General features: G+C 49.4%; 1 protein-coding gene across 1 annotated transcript in view; it reads right to left on the reverse strand.

The window, feature by feature from the left end:
* Nucleotides 1-23,756, reverse strand: part of DIP2C (disco interacting protein 2 homolog C) — a 195,093-nt gene that overhangs the window by 88,766 nt on the left and 82,571 nt on the right. Inside the window, exons 8-15 of the mRNA XM_021707986.1 lie at nt 21,866-21,985; nt 20,477-20,674; nt 14,416-14,507; nt 6,578-6,688; nt 3,315-3,438; nt 2,855-2,964; nt 2,574-2,676; nt 1,430-1,494 (exon numbers count right to left, since the gene is read on the reverse strand). Of these exons, the coding sequence (XP_021563661.1) occupies nt 1,430-1,494; nt 2,574-2,676; nt 2,855-2,964; nt 3,315-3,438; nt 6,578-6,688; nt 14,416-14,507; nt 20,477-20,674; nt 21,866-21,985 (923 nt within the window). The remainder of the gene's footprint in view (nt 1-1,429; nt 1,495-2,573; nt 2,677-2,854; nt 2,965-3,314; nt 3,439-6,577; nt 6,689-14,415; nt 14,508-20,476; nt 20,675-21,865; nt 21,986-23,756) is intronic.

The following is a 23,756-nucleotide window of genomic DNA, read 5'->3' on the forward strand; positions in this document are numbered from 1 at the left end:
AAAAAAAAAAAAAAAAAAAAAAAAAAAAGAAGGAGCTGCTGGGTTGGGCACAGAGGCTCACAGCTGTAATCCAGCACCCTGGGAGGCCAAGGCAGGAGGCCCACATGAGCCCAGAAGTCCAAGACGAGCCTGGGCAGCACAGGGGGTCTCTACAAAAAAATAAAAAGTTTAACCAGCTGTGGTGGGGGCACCGTCCTAGCTGCTTGGGAAGCTGAGGCAGGAGGATCGCCGGATCCTGGGAGGGCGAGGCTGGGTGAGCTGTGGTTATGCCACTGTACTCCAGCCCGGGTGACAGATGAGATCCCAACTCAAAAGAAAGAAAAAAGGCGGACGCAGCAGCTCCTTGAGCAGAGGAAGCCATGCCATTACAGAGATCTTGAAAGTCGGACTGTCCTGTATAACTTTATACCCAGAAACTTGGTGCATTCCCACAAGGAGAGCAGCTAACAGTAACAGCAATAGCAGCTTCCTAGTCTTGAGGGAGGATAACCGGAACATTCTCTCGGGCACATTCATAACCCTGGGTGCTTATTTGATGTTAAGCCACATCATCCTCACATACTGCCCGCTGAGGCTGTCATGCCCACTTGACAGGCAGGAAAATGAGGCTTAGAGGCAAGAAGGTGAAAACATTTCTTGTGCACAGGTTTGTGCAACCCACTGAGCTGCAGAGCTGTAACAATTACTAGAATTTCCTACTTAAGAAAAGTGAGAAGTTTCAGCATAAGAAACCGTGAAAAAGAAGAAGTGAGTGAAAACTGCCACATACGAAACAGACCTGGGGCGGTTCTAAGCGGTTATGCTTTCGATGTACCTAAGTGCCAAGCCTGTCTAAACCACTCCCAAGGCTACTTCCCTACGAGAAGTGCCTTCAGCTTGGCACAGTCGAGTGGTCCCACCAGTCACAAGACAAACATTTCTCTACAGTGCAGGGATTTTCTTCCTCAAGGGCAAACTGGTGAAGTGTCCCCCCTCCCTCTGTAGAACAGTGAAACAGCAGTTCCCCTAAACATTCTCAAACACTGACTCATGGAAAGGGGGAAAAAAGGAACATCCTCGCCAAACCAGATGTATGGGAAAGTGACCCCCGACACAAACAAGATGTCGACAACATGAGCTTAAATACCAAAAATGGGAGAAGGAGACTGAACTTCCTATGAGCCTTCAAAAGGCGCGCTCAGCGGCTGTAACCTCGCCGTATGGGTCCGAGATTCGCGCACATCGCTGCTGAAACCAGTTCGCTTTGTCGTGCTGCTGCAAACTATGTTCGTGGACAACACAGGACTCCTAACCATAAGGGTTTTCTTCTTTACAGAGTGGGAAGAAGGGAATTACCCAGCGGACGAATATGCAAACACAGTGTGAACTCTGACACTGAGCACACTCCTGCCACAGACGCAGAAAAGGTGGCGGGGGGAGCCTCACTCACCGTTAGGATGCCATGCCAGAGTCCGACGTCCTTCTTGAAATCCAGCACGTTCACAATGGTTTCCGCTGCACAGCAGAGGGAGTCAAAAGGTGCTTGCTTACGACCGAGCAGCAAAGACAGCCCAACATCGTGTCAGGGATAACAGTGGATCTTGGAAAAACATCCTTCCCCTCCCTCTTGGTAGACATTCTACGGCCTCCAGTCAGGCCGGCTTCCACCCGCTGTCCCGCCCAGGGAGTGTTCCTAGAGGAATATCCTGACACGCAGCTGAGCAGCGTTAGCGCGCCACGGCCACACTGTACCTGGAACGCCCTGCTCCTCTTCTCTTTACATGTTTTCCTCCCCCCTGCCCTTTTCTTTGAAAGCTCTCACTTTGGTTCCCTTGGGAACGTCCCCCAGGGAGGGGGCAGCTTTTGCAGCCAGCATGCCGGGCACCCGGGGAGGAAGTGGATTTTCAGTCATGCACGGGCCTGTGTGGCTCCACTGGGTCTTCGAGGCGGGTTTGGGGGTGACAGAGGAGGCGTGGGCCTTTGGAAAGATGGGATGGAAGCCCATTCGGCGACTACAGGGGCGGAGCTCTGACAAGGATGCTAAAAGCTCAAGACGAAAGTGATGACTCATGGAACATGGAACACGGAAGCCGGGCCAGGAAGCCAGGCCCAGCCACACCCAGCTCTCACCCAATGTCACCTTTCAACCAAGGTGAGGAGGTAAGGGACTATCAGTGAGCCCATGGTGGAGCCCTGACTGGCACCCGCATAAGAAGACAGCTCTGTCTCTTCAAGAGTACACACAGGGAAAGCTTGCAGGGTCACCACGAAAAGGTGCTACCTGTGAGCCAGGAAGAGGACCTTGCAGGAACCAGCCCTGACGGTGCCCCAATCAAAAGTTTCCAGCCTCCACAACTGTAAGAACACAAATGGCTGTGGCTTAAGCCACCCAGCCTGTGCATTTTGTTATGGCAGGCAGAGCTAATGCCTAACTCAACAATTCAGGAAGTCAACGTTCAGTGGAACTGGGCAGAAACCGAATACTACTCTCATGGCTCCTAGCAGGAATACGTAATATGGTCTCTCCATCAGGTGAACCTGGTTAGAACCAGGGTCCTGAGGACCCGTGATCTGGCAGGAAGGGGCAGTCTCACCTTCCGTGTAGCCGCAGGCCTGCGTCAGGGCCTGGCAGTGTGTCAGCAATGCAATCCTCGTCACCGTCACACCAAGCACGCTGCCGTCCTTACACGTCTTGTACTGAGAGAAACAGAAAACAAGACAGAAAGTGTGAGGCAGCGTCCACAACTATCAGCTTTTCTAGCTAGAGGAGATGCTCTGAGTCCCTTAACTCTGGAGCTTGAATAGCTAACAGAAAGGCGTGTGAAGCCCCAAAGTCACGCCCAGATGCCACGGAAGGAGGGCGTGTTTGACTTACCTCGATATAAGCAGTGTCGTTATTGGCATCCTTAATGTGTGGGAACCAGTCTCGAGGAGGCTTGGAGAGATGTTTTGACTCCGTGACAAACCAGAGTAGCTTTGGCCAACCTTGGACATAAACGACAAATTCCTTTTGAGTGAGCACTGCCCAGGAAATAGGTCTGCGGAACGCTCCACTCAGGTGGCACACTTTCAAGCAACACTTCAGGCTAGGTGGGATGTCTGGGGTCCCCCATTTCATCAGTTCTAAGACGGCAACAAAAGGGCACCAAGCCACCACCCATTACATCGTGGCACTCGGGGGCCGATGACCTGTGACTTGTTACTGGAGAGGTCAGCGAGTGCAAAGATGTGGGTCTTGGAGCCGGGGCCACCCAGAGTCTTCCTCCTCCAGCAGACAGCGAGGCGTCTGATAAAGGACTCGGCGTGAGCCAGCTCTCAAGGGCGCTGTGGCTTACCTTTAAACTGCGGGATCTCTCCTGTTGGGCTTTTCGGTAGTCCTTTGTGGCAAGCATCGCTAGTCAGGGCGACAGTAACGCCACAGCTTCCGAGCAAGAAGCCGATCTGCTGGCTCCCTGCATCCTGAGAAGGCAGAAGAGAGGAGGGTTGCGCCAGACGCCAAGCACAGCCCCGCTCCGGGAAGGAGCACCATCCGGCCTTGGGTCCTCTCTCTTTCTGAAGAGCAACTCGGGGCACAGACTCTGAGGTCTGACGCGGGGACCAAATCACGACCCTGGGGGGGTGTGAGTGTGCCTGGCCTCGGTTTCCTAATCCGCAAACTGGAGGCAGAGAGAGGACGCCATCTCCTAGGTTTGTTGTGCGGGATAAAGTAGAAGAGTGAATGGAAAGCGCTCAGCAGCTGGCTGGTGCTCTGCGGTCGCACAAGAGGCGGCCACCGCAGCGTCCTCTGATGCCGAGCGACACTAGAAGACAAAGCCCCTGCGGAGAACAGAGAGGGTCTAAGAAAGCACTTGGTACCTAACACACCAGCACCGAGCACCTGTTCTCTGCAGCCCAGAGATGCGGAGGTCCACGTGGCAAGGCCACCTCAGCGGTGGAGGGAGGACCCGGGTCGCTCTCCCCCCGGCCCTGAGCGCGCCACGTCTCACAAAACAATGGACGGGGGCAGGCGTGGGCCCCAGTGCAGCGATGGTGGGGACCGCACAGGCAGCCTCCGGCCACCATCCCTGGCTCGGAAACGCCCCCTCCAGGCGGACGCTGCCGGCAGGGCTCCCCTGGATGGAGAGCACAAGGAGCGGCCCCCACATGCCCTCTCCCGCTCACCAGGCCCCGCTTCCCCCTCGGAGGACGGACCCGCAGCCACGCCAGCGCAGCCCACTCCCTCTGCGCCCGCCAGTCCCCCCCGCAATGTGGCCTTGCCGTGACTGGATTCGGAAAATAAAAGGGAAGCCTCCAAGCAGCCAGTGGGCTCAGACCAGAAATGCCGCGTCGTGGTGAGCAAGCCACCTCTCATCACTCCCAGGCGCCTCCACGCGGACCCCCCTGTGGGGACCCGGCCCCAGCACCGCCCTGCCTGGCCTGCTTGCTGTGGGTGACCCGAGCCTGGCCTGCACATCCACACACACCCGCGGGAACTTGCGGCACTGAACCCCAGACGTCAGCCGCATCACTGACCCAGACACGCCCACTGCAGAGACACCCTCGGGGCAGCCCGGACGCCAGGAGAGGGGCTCTGAAGCCCTCTCCCCCTTCACTCCACCCTGGGCCCTTCTCCTCACACCCTAGCCCGCTCCCCTTCTCCACACTCTGGGCCTTTGGGACAGGCTCAGCCACCTTCAGAGATGGTGACAGAGCTTTCAGACCTTCCCTCACCACCCAAGTCCTACTGGACACAGGTGCGTGTTTGGGTTTTCCACGTCCCTCCCCTGTCCAGGCCAAGCTGTGGAAGGAACAGCAGACTCCTACTACACATCCCACACAGATATCTGGAAGGGCTTCTTCCTCTCACCCCTAGGATGAGAGGGCCAACAGATGTGCCTAGGGACTAGACTGTTTAGTCAGCTTTATTGAGATATGTAGGAGCAGAAAATCTGGCTCTGATCAGGGCCTTTGAGACACTTCTAGCGACTGAGGGACGGCAGATGGAAAAACATATCAGCAATCTATGTGACCCTACTTTGATTTGCACCTTGGCCGAGGAATTCTTCTAGTTGAAAACATGGACAGTTTTCAAGATCAATGAACCGCTACTTTCTAAAGTCAGAGTTCTCAAAAGACAACATGCAGGTGGCCAACAGGTACCTGAAGAAATGCTCAGCACCCTGATACCTGGGAAGTGCAAATCAAACTACAGCAAGATATCATCTCTCACCTATCAGAGTGGCTTTTACCAACAAGAAGGAAGATAATGTTGCACAGGAAAGGGAACACCTGCAACACGGTTGTGGGAATGTCAACCAGCAGAGCCAGACAGCGGCCACGTGGCCAGCGAGCACACAGAGGCCAGTTCACCAGCCGAACACAAAACACTCATTGCTGCTACTAATAACTGCTGCTAACACCTGGGAGATGAGGCGGCACTGCAGGGATGTCTGGTGCACACCTGGAGGGCTGGCTGCTAGCTCTGAGAACAGCAGGCTCGGTAAGGCAGCCGTAGCACACGCCCCACCCTGCAGATGGGGGCCCTGGGCCACCTGCACCCCTGTGGGACACGCACACACGTTGGGAGCCAAGCCAAGAACTCCCGTTTTGCACGTAAGGAATTAAAACCGTGATCCTCTCTCCTCCATTCCAGAAGGAACCCGCATTCTCTCCCTTCCCATCCAAGGAGTGGAGTTGGAAATGCAGCCGGTTAATTTGCACAGGTCCCGAGAGCTACCCGCTACGTGTTCCGAGAGGCGGCAGAAGGTTTTCTCTAACATTGAGTCAAGTTTTAGCATCAGGGTAGCACGGAGACAGCCGGATGCTCCTCGACTCTCACAGCCTGGGCTGCATGTGGCCACTTTTAAAGTTGGAGCACCGTGTGCTCATTAGAGGTGTGCCGAAGCAAGCCTCAATGATTCTGGGCCCTCGTCCTCAGGGCGGGGCTCGGCTCCTTCCCACAGGGTCAGACTGCCTTTCAGGGAGCAGCAGGGTCAGTGCTCCTCCCTCTCCCTCGCTTGTTTTCAAAGTTGCTGCACTTCTGGCTTGCAGAGAAGCACATTAACCAGGGGAACTAAGTGACTAACGTTGGCAGACTGATGTGGGCATCATGTTGCTTTTTTATGCTGGACTAAGCAGCAATGATAGTAGCATATTTAGTTATTTTAATTGTGCAAGACCTGACAGAGCCTAGGCAAACCTGGCACGGGATAGTGTCAAAACACCTGAGCAAATGCAACCACCACCCCCTCCCCAAATAATACATTACCAAAACAGCCCTGTCATTTCCTCAGATTCTGTGCACATGACACCGGGGATGAGGTTCTCAAACACCTGCTTTATGGACAGAGATTATTTAGCTCCAGTTCTGTTACCAAATAAGCTTAAGCTCCACCTCTGGGCGTGGCACCCTGCAGTCAAGTCAGGCTGCGCTGTGACTGCTGCCTTTGGGGGGATGACAGAGGATGTCTGCGGTCTCAGAGGCAATAAAGCACCCCAGTGCACCTGGATCCACGTCTGGCTGGGGGAGTGTCACCTTAAAGGCTGCGTCTGTCCTCGCGCATGACACCAGCCCCCATCCCTCCCCATGGAGGGGCTTCGGCCAAGCAGTGCTCTTTACCTTCCTCGTGAGCGGCACCTCGATGGGCACGGGCACGACTTCAGCCAACAGGCAGCCATAGAACGCCACCATGAAGGCAGCCGGGTCGTTGTTGGGGAACACCAGCGCCACCTGCAGAGAAGCCAGACGCGGGGTCAGCCCTGGCGTGGACCCTTGCTGGCTGCCACGCCAAGGAAGGGCTGAACCTTCCCAGACGGCAGGGTGGAAGTTCTAAGTAAGAGAGCATGCTGGAGTGAAAATTAGGTGCCGGGCAACCTGGTCCGGTCCCCTCCCACTGTGTGGGGGGGCGGTTTCTGTCCTCTTAACAAATCCTGCTTTCCAAAAGAAAAGAAAAGAAAAAAAATTTAGGTGCCCTGTGCAAAAAATGCTGTGTTTCAGTGTCATATACCCTTTCTTTAATTCACATCAAAGACAAACGTATGAACACCATTACCAGAATAAAACTGCCTTTGTTTTCTGCATATTATCTTCCACATCCACACACACACAACAATTTTTTTTTAGTTGGAGTCTCACTCTGCTCCCCCGTTGAAATGCAGTGGCACAATCAGAGCTCACTGCAGCCTTGACCTCCTGAACTCAGGCAACCCTTTTGCCTCCGCCTCCCAAGTAGGTAGGGCTACCGGCAAGCGCCACCACCTCTAGCTAACTTTTTTATTTCTTTGAGTTGGGGTTTCATGCCATGGCCCAGGCTGGAGTGCGGTGGCATGGCCATGACTCCCTGCAGCCTCAACCTCCCGGGCTCAGGCAAGCCTCCCACCTCACAGCCTCCCAAGGAACTGGGACTGCAGGCATGTGTCACCACACCCGGCTAACCTTCTGATTTTTTTGTAGGGATGAGGTCTTGCTACGTTACCCAGGCTGGTAATGAACTCCTGGGCTCAAGCAATCGTCTCGCCTTGCCTCCCAGAGTGTGGGGTTATAGGTGTGAGCCACTGTACATAGCCTTTTTCTGGATTTTTGTAGAGACAAGGTCTCGCTATGCTGCCCAGACTGGAGTGTGGTGGCACAATCACGGCGCACCGCAGTCTCAATCTACTGGGCTCAGGCTCTCATTCCAGCTCAGCCTCCTGAGTTGCTGAGAGTTGTAGGTGTGTGCCACCATGTCTGGCTTTTTCTTTTTGAATGGAGATGAGGTCTCGCTACGTGGCCCAGGCTGATCTCAAACTCTGGGCCTCCAGCAGTCATCCTGCCTCGGCCTCCCGCAGTGCTGGCGTTACAGGAGTGAGCCACCGTGCCTGACCAACCTTTACACAGATGAAACTATATACGATGCTGTTTTCACTATTGTCCCTAAGCTTGGTAAACACTTCCTCATGTTTCTATGCAGTCTTTGTAACTGGCACGAGAGGCCGTACGGTTCTTGATTAGGCTGCTGGGCTGACAGCGTGGGAGCCAGAGCCAGACCCAGACAGGACTCCACTCACGCCGTGTCAGCGCTTAGCCCTGGGACCCCATGCACAATTTTAGGCCCTCTTAGCCTTAGTTTTCTTACCTGAAAAATGAGAATAACGATATGTCTTAAGGTGGCCAGGGTCAAATGAGAGGCTGCATGTCAAGAGCTGAGTGGGATGCCTGACGCATGGCACGTGTCACGGGCGTTAATACTAGTAACACACAAACTACTAGTACTGGCAGCAGCGGCAGAATCCCTTAGCTAATGCTGCATGTGCACTTGCTCTGGCTGCTGCTGTGGCCCATAAATCTTCACCAAGTGTCTGGCCCACACACGGTACCCACTCAGGCATCCTGTCTAACTCAGCCTTTGGTAGGAATTGAATTCCTAAAAGCAGAATCATCACAGACCCTAAAGGTGTGGTGAGTGTAAATTACTACCAAGTAATGCTGGCACAGTGTAACAGAGATCATGATTTCTAAATCCATCTTCTGATAATCCTTAACAGGATGATGTATCTCAATGATGAGCAATTTTCCATGTGATTGTCACTATTATTACTCATATGAACTTATGAATATTTTTAAAAATTTCCTTTACCTATTTTTTATCTGTTGTGTCTTGATATGGTCCCTAAAATTTGGATGATGTTTATTATATTTCATGCTAATTCTGTTTGATGCAAAGACTTCTTGATATGTTATTTTCTGTTTTAACTTACTTTTATTGGTGTACACATTTAATGATTTTTTTGGTTTTTTTTTTTTGTTTGAGTTGGAGTCTCACTCTGTCGCCCACACTGGAGTACAGTGGCCGCTCCCGGCCACCGCAGCCTCGACCTGCTGGGCTCCGGCGATCCTTCAGCCTCAGCCTTCTGAGTAGCTGGAACTACAGGTGCGCACTACCACGGCCGGCTGATTTTTTATTTCTTGTAGAGATAAGGTCTTGCCAAGTTGCCCGGGCGGGTCTTGAACCTGCAGGCTCAGGCAATCCACTCACCTCAGCCTCCCAAGTTGCGGGATTACAGGTTGAGCCACCGAGCCCGGCTACATTTAATGTTTTATGTAAAATGTTCACACTTTTTATTTGTATTATCACCTATTATTTGGCAAATACTTCAGCCAATTTCCCCTGAACTTCTAAAATCAAGAAAATTCACCTGGACTTAATTTTAGCAAGCGCAGTGCAGCTAGTTTAACTTCTATCCAGCTTGCTCTTGTCACCCCAATGCCGTGTCTCCTATGGCCTCGTTTCAGAAAATTCCCTTTAACGACACAAAGCCAAGAGACAGCCCATCTCCGGGCTTCCACTCGTTCCGCAGAGCTCAGCCCCTGTTTCCATGGCTCCATCACAGGCAGCCATGGCGTCAGCATTGCTCCTCCTCTCCGACGAGAGCTTGGTATGTTTCCGTGAGCAGGCAAATCCCACGCTTCAGTGTGCAGGCGTTGTTTTGGCATGGCCTCATTCAGGAATTAAAGTAGTGTATTGTTGTTGTTAACAATGTCCTAACTAGAATTTTCTAATTCCACTGGAGACAGTTAAAGTCCTAGCTGTCTCAGCATCTAAGTAAGCAGGCTGGCATGATAGGACTCACACAGTAGCTGAGAAGGGACAGGCTGCCCCTAGCCCCAGCCATGCTGGCCAGATAGCAGCACGGTACTTAGTGGGAACCAAATTAAGTTTGGGAGTACTTGAACATTTCTTTGTGTACGGCATCTCTGCAGTTCACTAGAGTCTGCTAAAAAAAAAAAAAAAAAAAAAAGGAAGTAGAGAAGGAATAAGAGGCTTTCGTGTTACATCCACGCCATTATTTAAAAAAGCCATCGGAGGTCTGTATTGGCCGCCAGCGTCCTGCCTGTGTTCGGCGTACCGCGTGCCGGCAGCAGGCTTTTCCGATCTTGATCTGGTGGCAAGACAGTGCTCAACGACATGTTTGCAAGATTTCCCCCACTGCACGGCGTCTTCCCCTGAAGTAGACCAAAGCATTTGGGGAAGCTGACCAAACGACATCACAAAATTTGGAAGACAAAGCTCCACCTGAAACTATGGCTGCACTCATTCCTGAAGAAGGAGCTAATTCTGACTTGTTACTCAGCCCAGAACCCAGTGCCGGCGGCAGAGCCCTCCTCGAGGGCAGACAGCTGGGATGAAGAAGAGGCGTGTGGTCCCCAGAGCCAGGCTGTGCACCAACCCCTTCCTGAGAAGCGCCTCGGCTCTGGCTCCCATCCCGGGTCTGTGCATCTGCTCGGATGAAGATCTAGTTGATTTAGGACTTAAAATTCTCACTGGATTATCGCCACTTGAAGTTCCTGCTGATGATGCCATGTTACCGAACCTCGCAGAGCTGGACCGAGGTGTGATGTTTTACCACACCACAAAGTTAATAAAAGCAGAACATAAAATTGCACTTGATTGCAGACTCACAAAACACAAAAGTAATGAGTGGAAGGGCAAATACCTAAAGGGTCTTTCAGAGTCAAAACTGAGTATCTTCTTGGAATTTGTTTTATGGAAGAGAAGTTTGTACTTGTACCATTTTTGCTGAATTTTCCTTTAATTTTCAAATCATTCGCAAACCCTGTTTTACTGGTGACTCCAGAGTGATCCCCATGCAATTCTGCACAAACCCACCGAATGCTTAATTCTTATAAGCCCACATAACTTCCTTTCATTCCATCCACCGTGTGCGCACTCGCTATCTCATCGCACCTAATGGTTTGGAGCAGAGCAGGCCCCCCAAGTCCGGGGCCGAAAGCCCAGGCCACAGCCCAGGAGCTGAGCTAAGGCCTCTCCCATGGTGCTGATCCCCGTCTTCTTCCTCAGTCTTCCTTCCCAGGCTCCTTGCACACTGGCTCCACCGTCCAAGCCAGTGGCTTTAGCTCCTTCCCACACTGCTTCCTGGTACCTGGCCAGGATCTGCTCGCTCACCTTCCCTCAAGACGTCACCTCAGTCTCCAGGTGCTCGCCAAAATGAGAAAGATGTCTTTCCTCCTCCCAATGAATTCAGCTGTATCTCTTCCTACCTCTCTTGGGGAATTCTACCACTTTCCCATTTACGTATAGCTGCATTTTACACACACACACACACACACACACACACACATATATGTATACGTAAAAGCTAATTGTCAACATGCCCTTGTACTTTCTAATACTGCAACCTCCTCAAAGGTAGACTTCTTGTGTGGTGCCTCTTCATAACTTCCACAGCTCCTGCTCCAAGACCCTGAAAGGCTACTTAGCTGAGGCATCACAAATGCCTTCATAGCCCAGATAGGCACGTCCCAAACTTCATTAGCACAGATGTCCACAGGAGAAGGGTCTGTAAAGAACGTTCAGTCCTAAGCTAAGGACTGAACGTTTATTACTCTGAGGAAAATTAAATTACATTGAAAAATCATGTTCAAAGAAGACAAAGTACAGTACATTTCAACAGGTCATTTCCAATTGACTACTATAATTACGTATGCTTACTTAACAAGTATTTATACACGTGTCAGAGCTAGCCACGTGGATCATCTTTTGTAAGGAAAAATTTAGAAAGGCTGCCCCCCAAACCTTGACAGACTTCATCCTATCAGAACTGTACCCCTGCATTTCTACTGATGTCTTAGCTGAACACAGGAGGTTTACTTTGTAATGATTATTGTACAGAAATGGCAAGAATCTGGAGGCCATTCCGCAAAGCATTTTTTTGAAGGCTGCTCAGACTATGAATCACATTTTAGATAAAGGAGATATGCCAATTGACTTTTTTTGTGATAAAATACACATAAAGCTTATGGTTTTAACCATTTCTGTGTGTACAATTCAGCAGCATTAAGTACAATCACACTGTTGTACAACCATCACTACCTTTCTCTCTAGAACTTTTTTGTCTTCCCAAACTGAAACTCTGTCCCCATTAAACACTGACTACCCACCCCCCCTGTGGAAACCTCTAGTCTACTTTCAGTCTCTATGGATTTGACTAACCTAGGGACCTCATGCAAGAGAAATCCTACTTGTTTTTTGTGTATTTGGCTTATTTCACTAACCAAAATATCTTCAAGACTCATCCATGTAGTGTGTGCCAGAGTTTCCTTCCTTTTAAAGATGAAATCCACGTGCCATTTTATGTATATATCACATTGTGTTTACCCATTCATCCATCAATGGACTCTTGAGTTGCTTCTACCTTTTGGCTTTTGTGAATAATGCTGCCATGAACATGGGTGTATAAACATCTGTTCAATTCTTTTGGGTATATACCCAGAAATCGAACTGATGGATCAAATGGTAACTTTATGTCTAATTTTTTTGAGGTGCCACCATACTGTTTTTCAGAGAGGCTGTACCGTTTTACAGTCTTACCAGTAATGCACAAGAGTTCCAATTTCTCCATATTCTCGCCAACACTTGTTATTTTCTGTGTTTTGACAGCTGCCACCCTTCTTGGTGAGGTGTGGCACTTCACTTTGGTTTTGATTTGCATTTCCTTAGTTATTAGTGACATTAAGCATCTTTTCATGTGTTTATTGGCCACTTGCAAATCTTCGTTAGAGAAGTGTCTATTCGAATCCTTTGCCCATTTTCCAATCTTTTTTTTCTTTCCCTTTGGTGGCAATGTTGAGTTGTAGGAATTCTTTATATATTCTGGATATTAATCTGTTATCAAATATAGGACTTGCAAATATCTTGTCCTATTCTGTAGGTTGCTTTTCATTCTTGATAGTGCCCTTTGATGTAAAACATGTTTGATTCCGATGAAGTCCAATTTATTTTTGTTGTCTGTCCTGTGCTTTTGGTGTCATCGCCAAGAAATCATCACCAAATCCAGCATCATGAAACATCTTCTTTATGTTTTCTTCTAAGGCTTTTAGCTTTTACATTGGGGTATTTGGTCCATGTTGAGTCGATTTTTGATATAGGGTGTTAGGTAAGGTCCAAGGTCATTCTCTTGCATGCGGTTGTCCGGTTTTCCCAGCACTGTTTGTTGACAAATCTGTCCTTTCTCCACTGAATATCTTGGTACCCTGCTGAAAACCATTTGACCATATACATGAAGTTGTATTGGGGCTCTCTATTTGTTCCTTTGATCTGTATGTCCACCTTTATGCTGAAACCACACAGCTGTGATATGACAGCTTTGCAGTAAATTTTATAATCAGGAAGTATGATACCTACAACTTACTTTTAAAAGTTAGAGGCTGAAGTTGTTTGATAAAAAATAGAAAAGAATCATAGCCCACCATAGTCTCCTGAAGCTACAGTAATCTTTTAAATACTCCATAGCAGGCCTGTGCCTTTCTAGTATCTCCTAAGTAATCAAAGCCCCTGTTCTTGTCAGGTTATGGAGCTCTGAATGATGTTTTAATGTAATTCATTTGGAGTCCTTTGAGTGGGGTAACCCAGTCTTGGGTCATCTAGGGTGTACAGCATGCAGAAAAAAGGGCACTGTATCTGAAGGCAAGAAAACGGGGTTCTACACCAAGCTCCACATCTAAATTGGGGTGTAAAGTTTGGACAAGATTATTACCTGTTCAGGGTAGAACACAAAAATGGAAATATTAACATCTGTTCTTTGTAACTTGCCAGGAAGCAGTTAAGAATAGAATAAAGGCCGGGCACAGTGACTCAAACCTGTCATCTCAGCACTTTGGGAGGCCGAGGCAAGAGGACTGCCTGAACTCAGGGGTTCGAGACCAGCCTGGGCAACTTGGTGAGACCTCGTCTCTACAATAACCAAAAATTAAGCAGGGTGTGGTAGCAGATGTCTGTAGTTCCAGCTACTTGGAAGGCTGAGGCAGAAGGATCACCTGAGCCCAAAAGGTCGAGGCTGCGGTGGCTGTGAGCATGCCACTGTACTCCAGCCTAGGCAACAGAGTAAGACTCCGACTCAAAAAAAAAGGAATAAAATAAAAATTTGCTTTCCCATGGAAGGCAGTATCCTATATCAGGAGATTTAATACTGGGTAAGAAATGGTAGAACAGTCTGCTACCAAATTGTCTACTGCACTGACTAAGATAAAAACAATTTAAATACAACCGTCCTACCTGCCCAGGTAGACCACACGAGTGTGTTTCAGACCACAGGCCGATGTATGACAGAGGCTGAGAACATGGGCTGTGGAGGCTGACAGAATGGATGTGAGGGCTGGGCATGCCACTCACCAGCCAGGTTCCTTCCTCGATGGGCCCTAGCACCTCACGCTAAGATCAGAGAAATACTACAACGTGCTCATGGAGACCGAAGGTCACATTGCACATGTCAGCCCTTGGTTCGGAGGAAACGTGCAGAAAACCCTCTACAGCAGGAAGGGCTGGGGGAGGAGGCCGGGGAAAGAAGGGGAGGGGAAGAGGAGAGAAGGGAGGGAAAGGAGGCTCCAGAGTTTTAAAGCGGCAGGTGTCTTCTCCACATGACTACACGTTTTGCAGCTCCAGCCATGTGGACTGCACTTACCCGGTCTCCAGGCCGCACCATAGGTTCTTGCTTTGTTCCCAACTTATGCAGAATGTTGTAAGCAACCTTCATACTTCTCGTCCACAGTTTGCCTGTCAATGCAAATCACAGAGACACAAGTAACCGGACTTCTTCACACATGCCTTTTCAGTTCTGCACAGACGGGCACATTAAACTAGAGGTAAACTTCTCCAAACCCAAGTCTAGCCAAGGCACCATTCTGCTTCCCGCATACGAGTTCAGGTAGCTCAACTGCGAGAGAAAGCAAGAGAAAGAGAAGCCGTGGGCAAGAAGGAAAACCGATGTGAAAGCAGAAAGGCAGCAGAGGTTCCTAAAAACAGAGCTCAGGAGCCAGAAACAAGGAAAATGCAAAAACAACACCCAGGCCTGTCTCCCAATTTGCCTGTGAGGAGGGAGCCGACGGCCCACGTGGGGTCATGGGCTGTCATCAGTTCAGCTCAACAGCACAGCCATAGGGGAGGAGCAGGGTTTTGAGAAATCCTCTCCCAGTAGATCAAGTTTACCCAAAGCTTCAACGTCTTCTGAGTCCCCGAATTGAAAGGGAAACACGGCCCAGCAGGGCTACTAACTCCTACAGTCGAGCCACCTCCACCCGGGAATGAGGTCATGAAACGAGGGCAAAGCCACAGGAGACCCTGATCACCGGCTCTGAAAGTGCGGGAAGATCGTAGCGAGCAAAGCGCTAGGGCCACAGTAGCAGCACCACTGCCAAGGGGCTGCGCCCAGTGACAACGGACCTCCTGTACTGGTGGGCCGTGTCCCACGAGACTGCCATGAACTGGGCCTACACACGGCCTTGTGGGGGCCAGAAACCCGATCCCCGCTCCTCCCAGGCCCTCAGTTTCCCAACTCCAAATCTTCCTAACCTCAGGGTTTGAGGGGATGAACCATGGACTTAGGATACAGATAACGGCACATTTTTTGAATTACTCAGAGACTTGGAACTCTAGAAAGTCTCATTACCACAAGGCAGGATTTTAAAAGAGAAAGTAAAAAACTTTAGAAGTGACTGACTCCAAAGAGCTTGCATATTTCAAATCCCTGCCTCATCTTCACCAGATGTTTCCCCCGCATTAGCTGGAGGCGGTGAACAGTCTGAGAGGGAAAACCAATGACGCAGGTGTGGTGGCTCACGCCTGTCATCCCAGCACTTTGGGAGGCCGAGGTGAGAGGCCTGCTTGAGACCGCGAGTCTGAGACCAACTCGCAACCTAGTAGACCTCGTTTTTACAAAAAAATTTTTAAAAGCCAGGCATGGTGGCGCACATCTGTAGTCTCTGCTACTTGGGAGGCTGAGGTAGAAGGATCACCTGAGCCGAGGAGGTCAAGGCTGCAGTGAACTGTGATTGTGCCATTGTACTCCAGCCTGGGCAACTGAGTGAGACTCTGTCTCAGTAAACAAACACACAAAACAACACCTAAAATGGGTTTCTGAATACACAAAGGACTTTTGCAGCCTGGTCTCAGACACTTCAGCAGCTATGTAAGAGCTTTCCAGTAGCCGAGGTATTAGAAGGTATGGCAATACAATAATGGTACAATAAGGTTAAGAGCAATTTTAACTATTTTGTGTTTTAATCCAATCACTGTTTTAATATTTTTCTTCTCAATGTGAAAACTAAGTCCAATTTCCTTTTGTTACCAATAGGTTTTGAATAACCATCCTGAACATGTCTTATTTCACACTGGAGTCGGAGCTACCCGTTAGTGTTACTAGTTACCCCTCAAAGGTTCATCGACTTGCCCCCTTGATAATTAGAGCACAAAGAGATCAGTTTATCTTTGACTTCTCTAATTCCTAGGACAGTTCCTGTGTCGTAGTACGTGTTCAATAAATGTTTCTTGGTTTGGTTAACACCACGGGTAAGGTATAACGAGGTATAAAGTCATGGCACACAGGTAAGCACATTTTCCGAGGAACACGCGTCCTGAGATATGCTTCCATGCACGTTGTCCCTCCTCCACCCTCTTTACCACCTCATTCTTAACACTAGTCGGTCTGCAAGACTGGCTGCTTTACACTCATTCGGTATTTTATTTGGGGAATTTCTCCCCCTAAAAATAATATCACCTATTAGAAATAGCTCAGGGAGTATTTTTTTTCCTAAAAAAAAAACCCACAAATATTTTGTGCTTCCAGATCTCTTTCACATGAACAATATTAGAAAACTATTATAGTCAAACAATTACAATAAATGGAAGCAGGAATAAAACAATGTGTTGTCAATGAACAACTCAGTCACAATCAATGAGCAACATTAGAATCATTATAGTCTGTTAAAGTTCCAACTTCATTCTCAGCCAATCATCTCGACGTCATTATCAACAGAAAGTCATACCAAAAATAGTTTATGATAGAGTTTGAAAAGAGCAAAACCAACTTTCGCCAAAATCTTGAAATATGCTTGATATTTTTATACTTCACATTTTTAAGAGAAAAGGAAAGAAAGAATGAGCTAAGCTGCTGATATACATTAGAGAAGACACAGCGGTTCTCGGTGGATGCACCCAGGAGATGTGAGTGGACGCGTCCGCTTTGACTCCACATGGCTCTGGACAAGCAGGAGGCATCTGCGCGGCGAGCACAACGGCTGAGGCGCAAGGCCATGGGCAGAGCAGGGCTCTACCCAGAGCTCCACGGCGCTCAGCGGCCACAGAACCCCGAGAAGGGTGTGCATGGACGGATGCACACGCAAGGCGCAAAGGTCACACACAGGCTGCCCGACACATTTCCAGCTCAGGCGCCCAATGGAGGCAAGGCGAAGCCAGAGATGGAAAAAAAACAAGAACAAGATGAAGGTGAGCATGTGCTTGGTAGGAAAGCACAGCACATGGCAACAAAGCAAAATAAACGTGCAGATATTTCCCTAAAACCAGAGAGGAGGTAGAGGAAGATGTCGAAAAGTTTCTGCCAGGCCGGGCTCGGTGGCCCCGCTTGGAATCTCGCGCTTCGGGAGGCCGAGGTGAACGGATTGTCTGAACCCGCGGGTTCGAGACCCACCTGGGCAACTTGGCGAGACCTCATCTCTACAATAAATCAAAAATCAGCCGGGCGTGGTAGTAATTCCGGCTACTCGGAAGGCTGAGGCGGAAGGATTGCTGGAGCCCAGCAGCTCAAGGCTGCGGTGGCCGGGAGCAGCCACTGCACTCCATTCTGGGCGACAGAGTGAGACTCCAACTCAAAAAAAAAAAAAAAAAAAGAAAAGTTTCTGCCAGGTAGGACACAATAAAGGGAAATGAACTGCACAGTCTGCTTATTTCTGTTAAGATCACAAAATTCCACAGGTACTCTTTAATATGCTTTGATTGCTATTCACAGCTTTCACGAGCCATCTATATTTTCTACTGAAAAACCCAAAGTTCTTGGGCGGGAATTCTGCTACCCCAGGGCCTGCCAGAAAGCTAAAGCTGGGGGCTCAAGGGAAACCGCAAGACTCTAAACAGCAGAGAGCCCACCCTTCAATTCTGCCAAATTATTCGTATCAGAACAATTCTCATTCAACCAACTTTTTTATGACGCTTCTCAGCAATATCCAATCACCCTACAGAGGGTGCCAAAAAATGAATACACATTTTAAGAAAGGAAAAAAACTGTATTAAAATCGTAATGCTCAATGTATACTGATAACAAAAGATGAATACAAGCCACGTTTGACTTCTGCAATTACAAGAGGCACTCAGAGTGGTTATCATCAGCGTCCAGATACTTCTGACTACAGTAAACTAAAAGTAATACATAGATTACATCTCTTAAAATGTGTATACTTTTTCTTGGCACCCCAGTATTTTTAATGTCTCTACACAGGCATCATTTTCTAATGTGTTCACTGCATTAACCCACATTTTCATTTTATACCCTGAGAAGCTGCAATCTTACGTTTGGAAATGCAATGTCTTCTTTTTTTTTTTTTTTGAGTTGGAGTCTCACTCTGTCACCCAGACTGGAATGCAGTGGCCACTCCCAGCCATCGCAGCCTCAACCTGCTGGGCTCCGGCAATCCTTCCGCCTCAGCCTTCCAAGTAGCTGGAACTACAGGCGTGCGCTACCACACCCGGCTAATTTTTTGATTTACTGTAGAGATGAGGTCTCGCCAAGTTGCCCAGGCGAGTCTCGAACTCACGGCCTCAGGCAATTCACTCACCTCAGCCTCCCAAGGCACAGGATTAGCAGGCTGAGCCACCGAGTCCGGCTCACAATGTCTTCTTACATTCCTTCAACATGTGAAAACCAGGACTGACCCATGGTATATAACTAACATGGATCACTAAAATACAACAAAATGGAGACAATTTGAAAGGAGGCAAAATGCCTCTACCGTGGGCATGAAGCTTTGATGAATCCAACTTTTCATACATAATATTCAGTCTACTTTATGCCCCAAATTCATCTTACCCTTGCAAGAAGGGGAAAGAAGTCAGCACATCTCTGTGGGGAACAATTCCATCCGCAGGGAGGGGCCGTGCTTCTAATCTAGATCATAAGCCCCTGAGAACTGTGTCTCATGTGTCTTGACTCCCAAGCACCGTAGTGCTGTGCCAAAACACAGCGCATGCTAGCACATCTTACGGAACGTCTGCTGGCTCTCAGAACGAATGTCTGTGCTCAAGCCCAGGCGGGCGGCTCCTAGAATGCCCCATACATAGGCAGGAAAGCCCTGGAGCTATCAGCTGTCAAGAAGCAGTGATTCCAAGCACATAATTAGCTTCAAGGCTGAATCTGGCCAGCAATGAGAGTCACGTGGAAAAGCCTTCCATCTTTCTGATGAAATAAAACCTACTTCCCAGAGAACATGAAAAAGAAAACTCAAGCTGATGCCTCATCATGGGAAACACGCATTATCCACGTAAAGCCACACACCGAAGCCACAGAAACACAGGGGCCGTGAAACCCATGCCCCTGAATCCCACCCCGTTTCTGTCTGTCAAATGCTCAGGTCCACAGCTGGAGCCTTTGGGGCCTACCACAAAGGCTGGACTCCACGATTTAACACAACATCTGGCTCTTGACCACCACAGCTAAGGCAGAACTCAATTTCTTCTCTAACTGCAATCAGAAGGGTTTGTGCTACAAGAGAAAACCTAAAGTTAAAGGTCGTCTAACCTCACATAGGCAGACATGACATGAACCATTTTGGTCTTTCAGCTATTGAGCTAGTTTCTTTGCAAAGCTGACAGTGAGAAAATAACCAGAGAGTCTGCTTTCTCCACAGCCCCACATCCCTAGGACAAACAGAAATGCCTCTCTCCACTATAGTCAGGTGCAGAAAGTTTACAGACTTGTTCATTGCACCGAATGAAGACTTAAGGAAAAGCTTGTTTCTCTGGCTTTCTGAAAAAGCCGTCTGGAGACAGACTTAGTTTCTTTTGAGTGATAAACATCCAAGAATTTAGAAACACCTTTTTTCTTTTTTGAGTAGGGGTATTGCTCTGTGGCCCAGGCTGGAGTGCAGCGGCACAATCACAGCTCACCGCAGCCTTGACCTCCAGGGCTCAGGAGGTCCTCCCGCCCCGCCTCACAAGTAGCTGGGACGACAGGTGCATACCACCACACCTGGCTAATTTAAAAAAATATATTTTTTTGTAGAGACAAGATCTTGCTATGTTGCCTAGACTGGTCTCGAACTCCTGGGCTCAAGCAATCCTCCCTCCTTGGCATCCCAAAGTGCAGAGATTACAGGTGTGAACCACTGTGCCCGGCCTAGACATACATTCCCAGCTACCAATCCTTGCTGGAAGCACTCATTTCAAGTTACACGTGTATTCAAGAAGTGGCATCTAAAGTCTCACTAGCGTTAGGACCGATCACCGCTTTCAGCACCCATTTCTGGCTTTACCTCAAAAAACATTGAACAAATAACAACTTTTCAGGTTGAAACCAAACAAGTTTTCTGAAAACCTTCTTCAAGTCCACTTATTTCTGTACCGGCCCAACAAGCAGCACCAACATGACTCAGCCATCCCGGCCGAGTCTCCCCTTGGCACATTCCCAGTGGTGGCAAACAAGAGCAGCCAGGGAGAGAGGAAGTCGCTTGCGGGGTTACCGTAAGTGAGGATGTACAGGGGCTTCCCATTTGTGTCCATGGTGGTCAGGCAGGGGGCCTTCGGCGAGATGGTGCCCCACCTCTGCAGCGCAGCCTCCAGCGACGGCGGCCAGTTCGTGACCACCCCCAGCGGCTCCCCTCGCGTCGCCAGCATCTGGGCCCCCTCCGGCTTCGGTTGGTTCGGATCTGGCTGTTGAACTGAACACGTGTGGACACAAGAGGGTGGCAAGAGAAACACAGCCTTGTTAGCTTGCTTGCTTTTTCAATCATCTTTAAAGAAGCCGGGAGACGCCCGCTTCCGGCGTGCATTTGCTAACCGGCAGAAACCAGGCTTTTCTAGAGTCAGCCTCCAAGTAGCCTCGCAGATGCTGGCGAAACACGTAACTCCTGTAATTTCCAAGGCAGATGGGGACAGAGCACTTGGGGGGCCTGGGGACATCTCTAGACTGACAACAGGCAAGACTGTGCATGTGCCATGCCCAGAGCCCAGAATCGAAGCAGCTACGTTCAGAATTCCAACTGTCAACACCAACTAGTAATTCTGGACTCCAAATCCGTCCTTAAGTATCGGGCTGTAAGTTTAAATTTACAACAATAGCCCTGCATAACAGAAGGAGCACGTTTTTCTTTCTTTTTTTACTGAGTAAACTAAAATAAATGCATCATAATAAAATGCCAGCTGCCCAATCGTTTAGATGGGTGAGAAAATGAAATCATCTCTCCAACTTCTGGAAAATGTTTGCCTCTCACAGTTTATGACTGACATTTTCCACCTCCTGGCCGGAGCATCAGCAGTGTCTCATCTGCAGCTTAACGAACACAAAGATAAGGAACTCGGGTTTGATACAGCAAGCAGTTCTTGTGCTTCCTTTCAACAGTAGGTTGATGATGTTAAAAGACCCCAAGCACTCAGGGGACAGGAACCAGCTCCTGCATTTGCAAGGACTGGAGGGAAAAGGAGACTCTGCCTTAAGCGCCCATCCAGAGAGAACTGCCTGCTGTGAGCTCGGGTTTGCTGCAGTTTACCTGCATTTCTATAATCTCACAGAGTTCTTAAAAAGAGCAAAATCAGAGAACAAAATCAGGCCCTGCTGAGAGTGATGACCTGTTTCAGTGATGTGCCTGCAACGTGGCCGTTGGGGAACAGAACCCACCTTCTCTCACTCGACTCCCGTCACCTAGTGAACGCCAAGCTTACTGCTTTTAAAAATAAAATCGGGGCAACGTCCTCGCTCCCCTCCCGCTGTGGAAGCTTTTCTGTCCTCTCGATAAATCCTACTTTCTCAAAATAAATAAATAAGTAAAATCGCCTGGTGGAAAAAGACCCTGCCGCTTACGGGACCATAGGCGCATCTGACAGAAGCAGGAGTGGGAAACGAGTTCTCTCACCTTCTAACAATTCTTCAAAGTCGTCAACAAAGAATTCTCGTAATGGTGGGCGCTTCGGTCGCTTGAGGGTATTGACAAGCTGCTGAATTTTTGCTGATACCCGGCTACTTACCGGGACTCCTGGAAAACAGAGACCATGGGGCAGATGAATCTCAGTTTGAACAAGCAACCCCGGTACGACGGCCTGAGTTCACAGAGTTCACAGCCCGTCTCCAGGGCTGCCACGACAGGCCGACGCCCTTCAAGACAGCAGTCACCCCTAAGGCCCACAGTGGCCGCTTCGCCCTCTGCTGAGTGGACGGATCACAGCACAGCGACCCGGCAGGCCTGCAGCGCAGAGGGCAGAGATGAGTCAGAGTCGACTCTCACCGTTTCACGCGATGCCCTGTCCTGCTGTCACGTCGGCCTCAGGACCACACACGTGCACTCTCGCTTCCGAAGCTCAAGATGAAACAAGACGGAACTGCCGTCTGCAGAGCACAGCCTCCCCACTCACACTGCCTCAGGCCCCTTCCCAGCGGGTGAGGCCCTGGCGAAGCAGCGAGCCTGAGCCTCTCTCCGGAGAGCACCCGCGCTCACTCCTCACAGAGGCCCCAGGGACACCCCGCCTGTGGGTCACATCCGGGCGCTCTCCGTGAGGGGCAACCACTGTCTCCACTAGCTGCTGCCACCATGATGTCCTGTGGACTGGAGCTCAGGTTCTGGTACCCCCACGCCCAGGACCCGTTTTCTAATAAAGGCTGAATTCCTCGTGTCTTCCATACCCACGTGATTCAGTATGTAGCTGGGCAACATGTCCTCGGGTGCGGCAGTCAAAAAGTCTCTAAATGGAAATTTGTATGCAACAGAATACTAGCCTACGTTTCTCTATGTGCACTGAGCAAAATAAATCCCACTTTAAAATACCTACAACGGTGGATGCCACATCATTCTGAAAATCAACTAAGTGAACTGGTCAATGAAAATGTCAAAGTTTGCAGATTTCAAGACAAACTATCCAAGTAAATGAACACGAGAGGCCCCTACACAGGCCAGATGCATCCCCTGCAGGCAGTGTCACCCGTGGGCAGGTACTGGGCAACGGCACCTGGAACCACAGGGTTGGAACCCGCAGTAGACTCTGAAAACCCATGGCTGGCACTTCCTGGCTCCTTCCCTGCACTCTGCCGGAAGGCACAGACCTCAGCAGAGGGAGAATGGAGAAGAATTCAAGGAGAATTCCTATCAAAAAATTTTAATAGGGAGTCCCAAAATTCTGTATGAGCATTTTCAGGATTGAGATGTTTAATTAAGTATTTCATATCTCTGACAGAAAAATACACAATCCAGAACTCTCAATGTCTAAACAATATTTTTCCTTTAAAAAGTCCCATTTAATTTGGGTTGGGTGAACCACAGATCATGCCACAGGGCCCGTGGTTCTCAAGCTTAGTTTAGGATACATAGGAACCATCTCAGGACTCGCCAGAGCCTCTGATTTGTTACGCCTCGGGTGTGGCCCAGAATCTGTATTCCCACAAGCACCCCGTGTAATTCTGATGTGGGCTGAGACCTCCGGCTACGTGGTTCAGAGTTTACCTGAGGGAACAAGGCGCAAATGGTGGATTTCAAGGATGACCAAGTAATTAAAATGAGGTTGAAAGAATAACAATAATGGCCAATTAACAAATAAAGGCCTTACGGATAACTAAAGCAAACGATGACACCGAAAGGCATTCCAGAAAAGCTGCTCCACTGGGAGCCAGAGTGCTCGAGTGTCTTCGCTGCACACTCGGTCTGGGAGGAGCGCCTGGTCTCGGTGAGGAGGAGGGTGCCGCCTCAGAGGCCAGCAGGCCCTCCTGGCTACCCGCACCTCGGGGGCCACAGGACACACAGCAAGACGGTGGCGCAT

The sequence above is a fragment of the Carlito syrichta genome, unplaced genomic scaffold (genome assembly GCF_000164805.1).
Source record: "Carlito syrichta isolate Samal-C Ts95f unplaced genomic scaffold, Tarsius_syrichta-2.0.1 Scaffold130363, whole genome shotgun sequence".
Classification (NCBI taxonomy): Eukaryota; Metazoa; Chordata; class Mammalia; order Primates; family Tarsiidae; genus Carlito; species Carlito syrichta.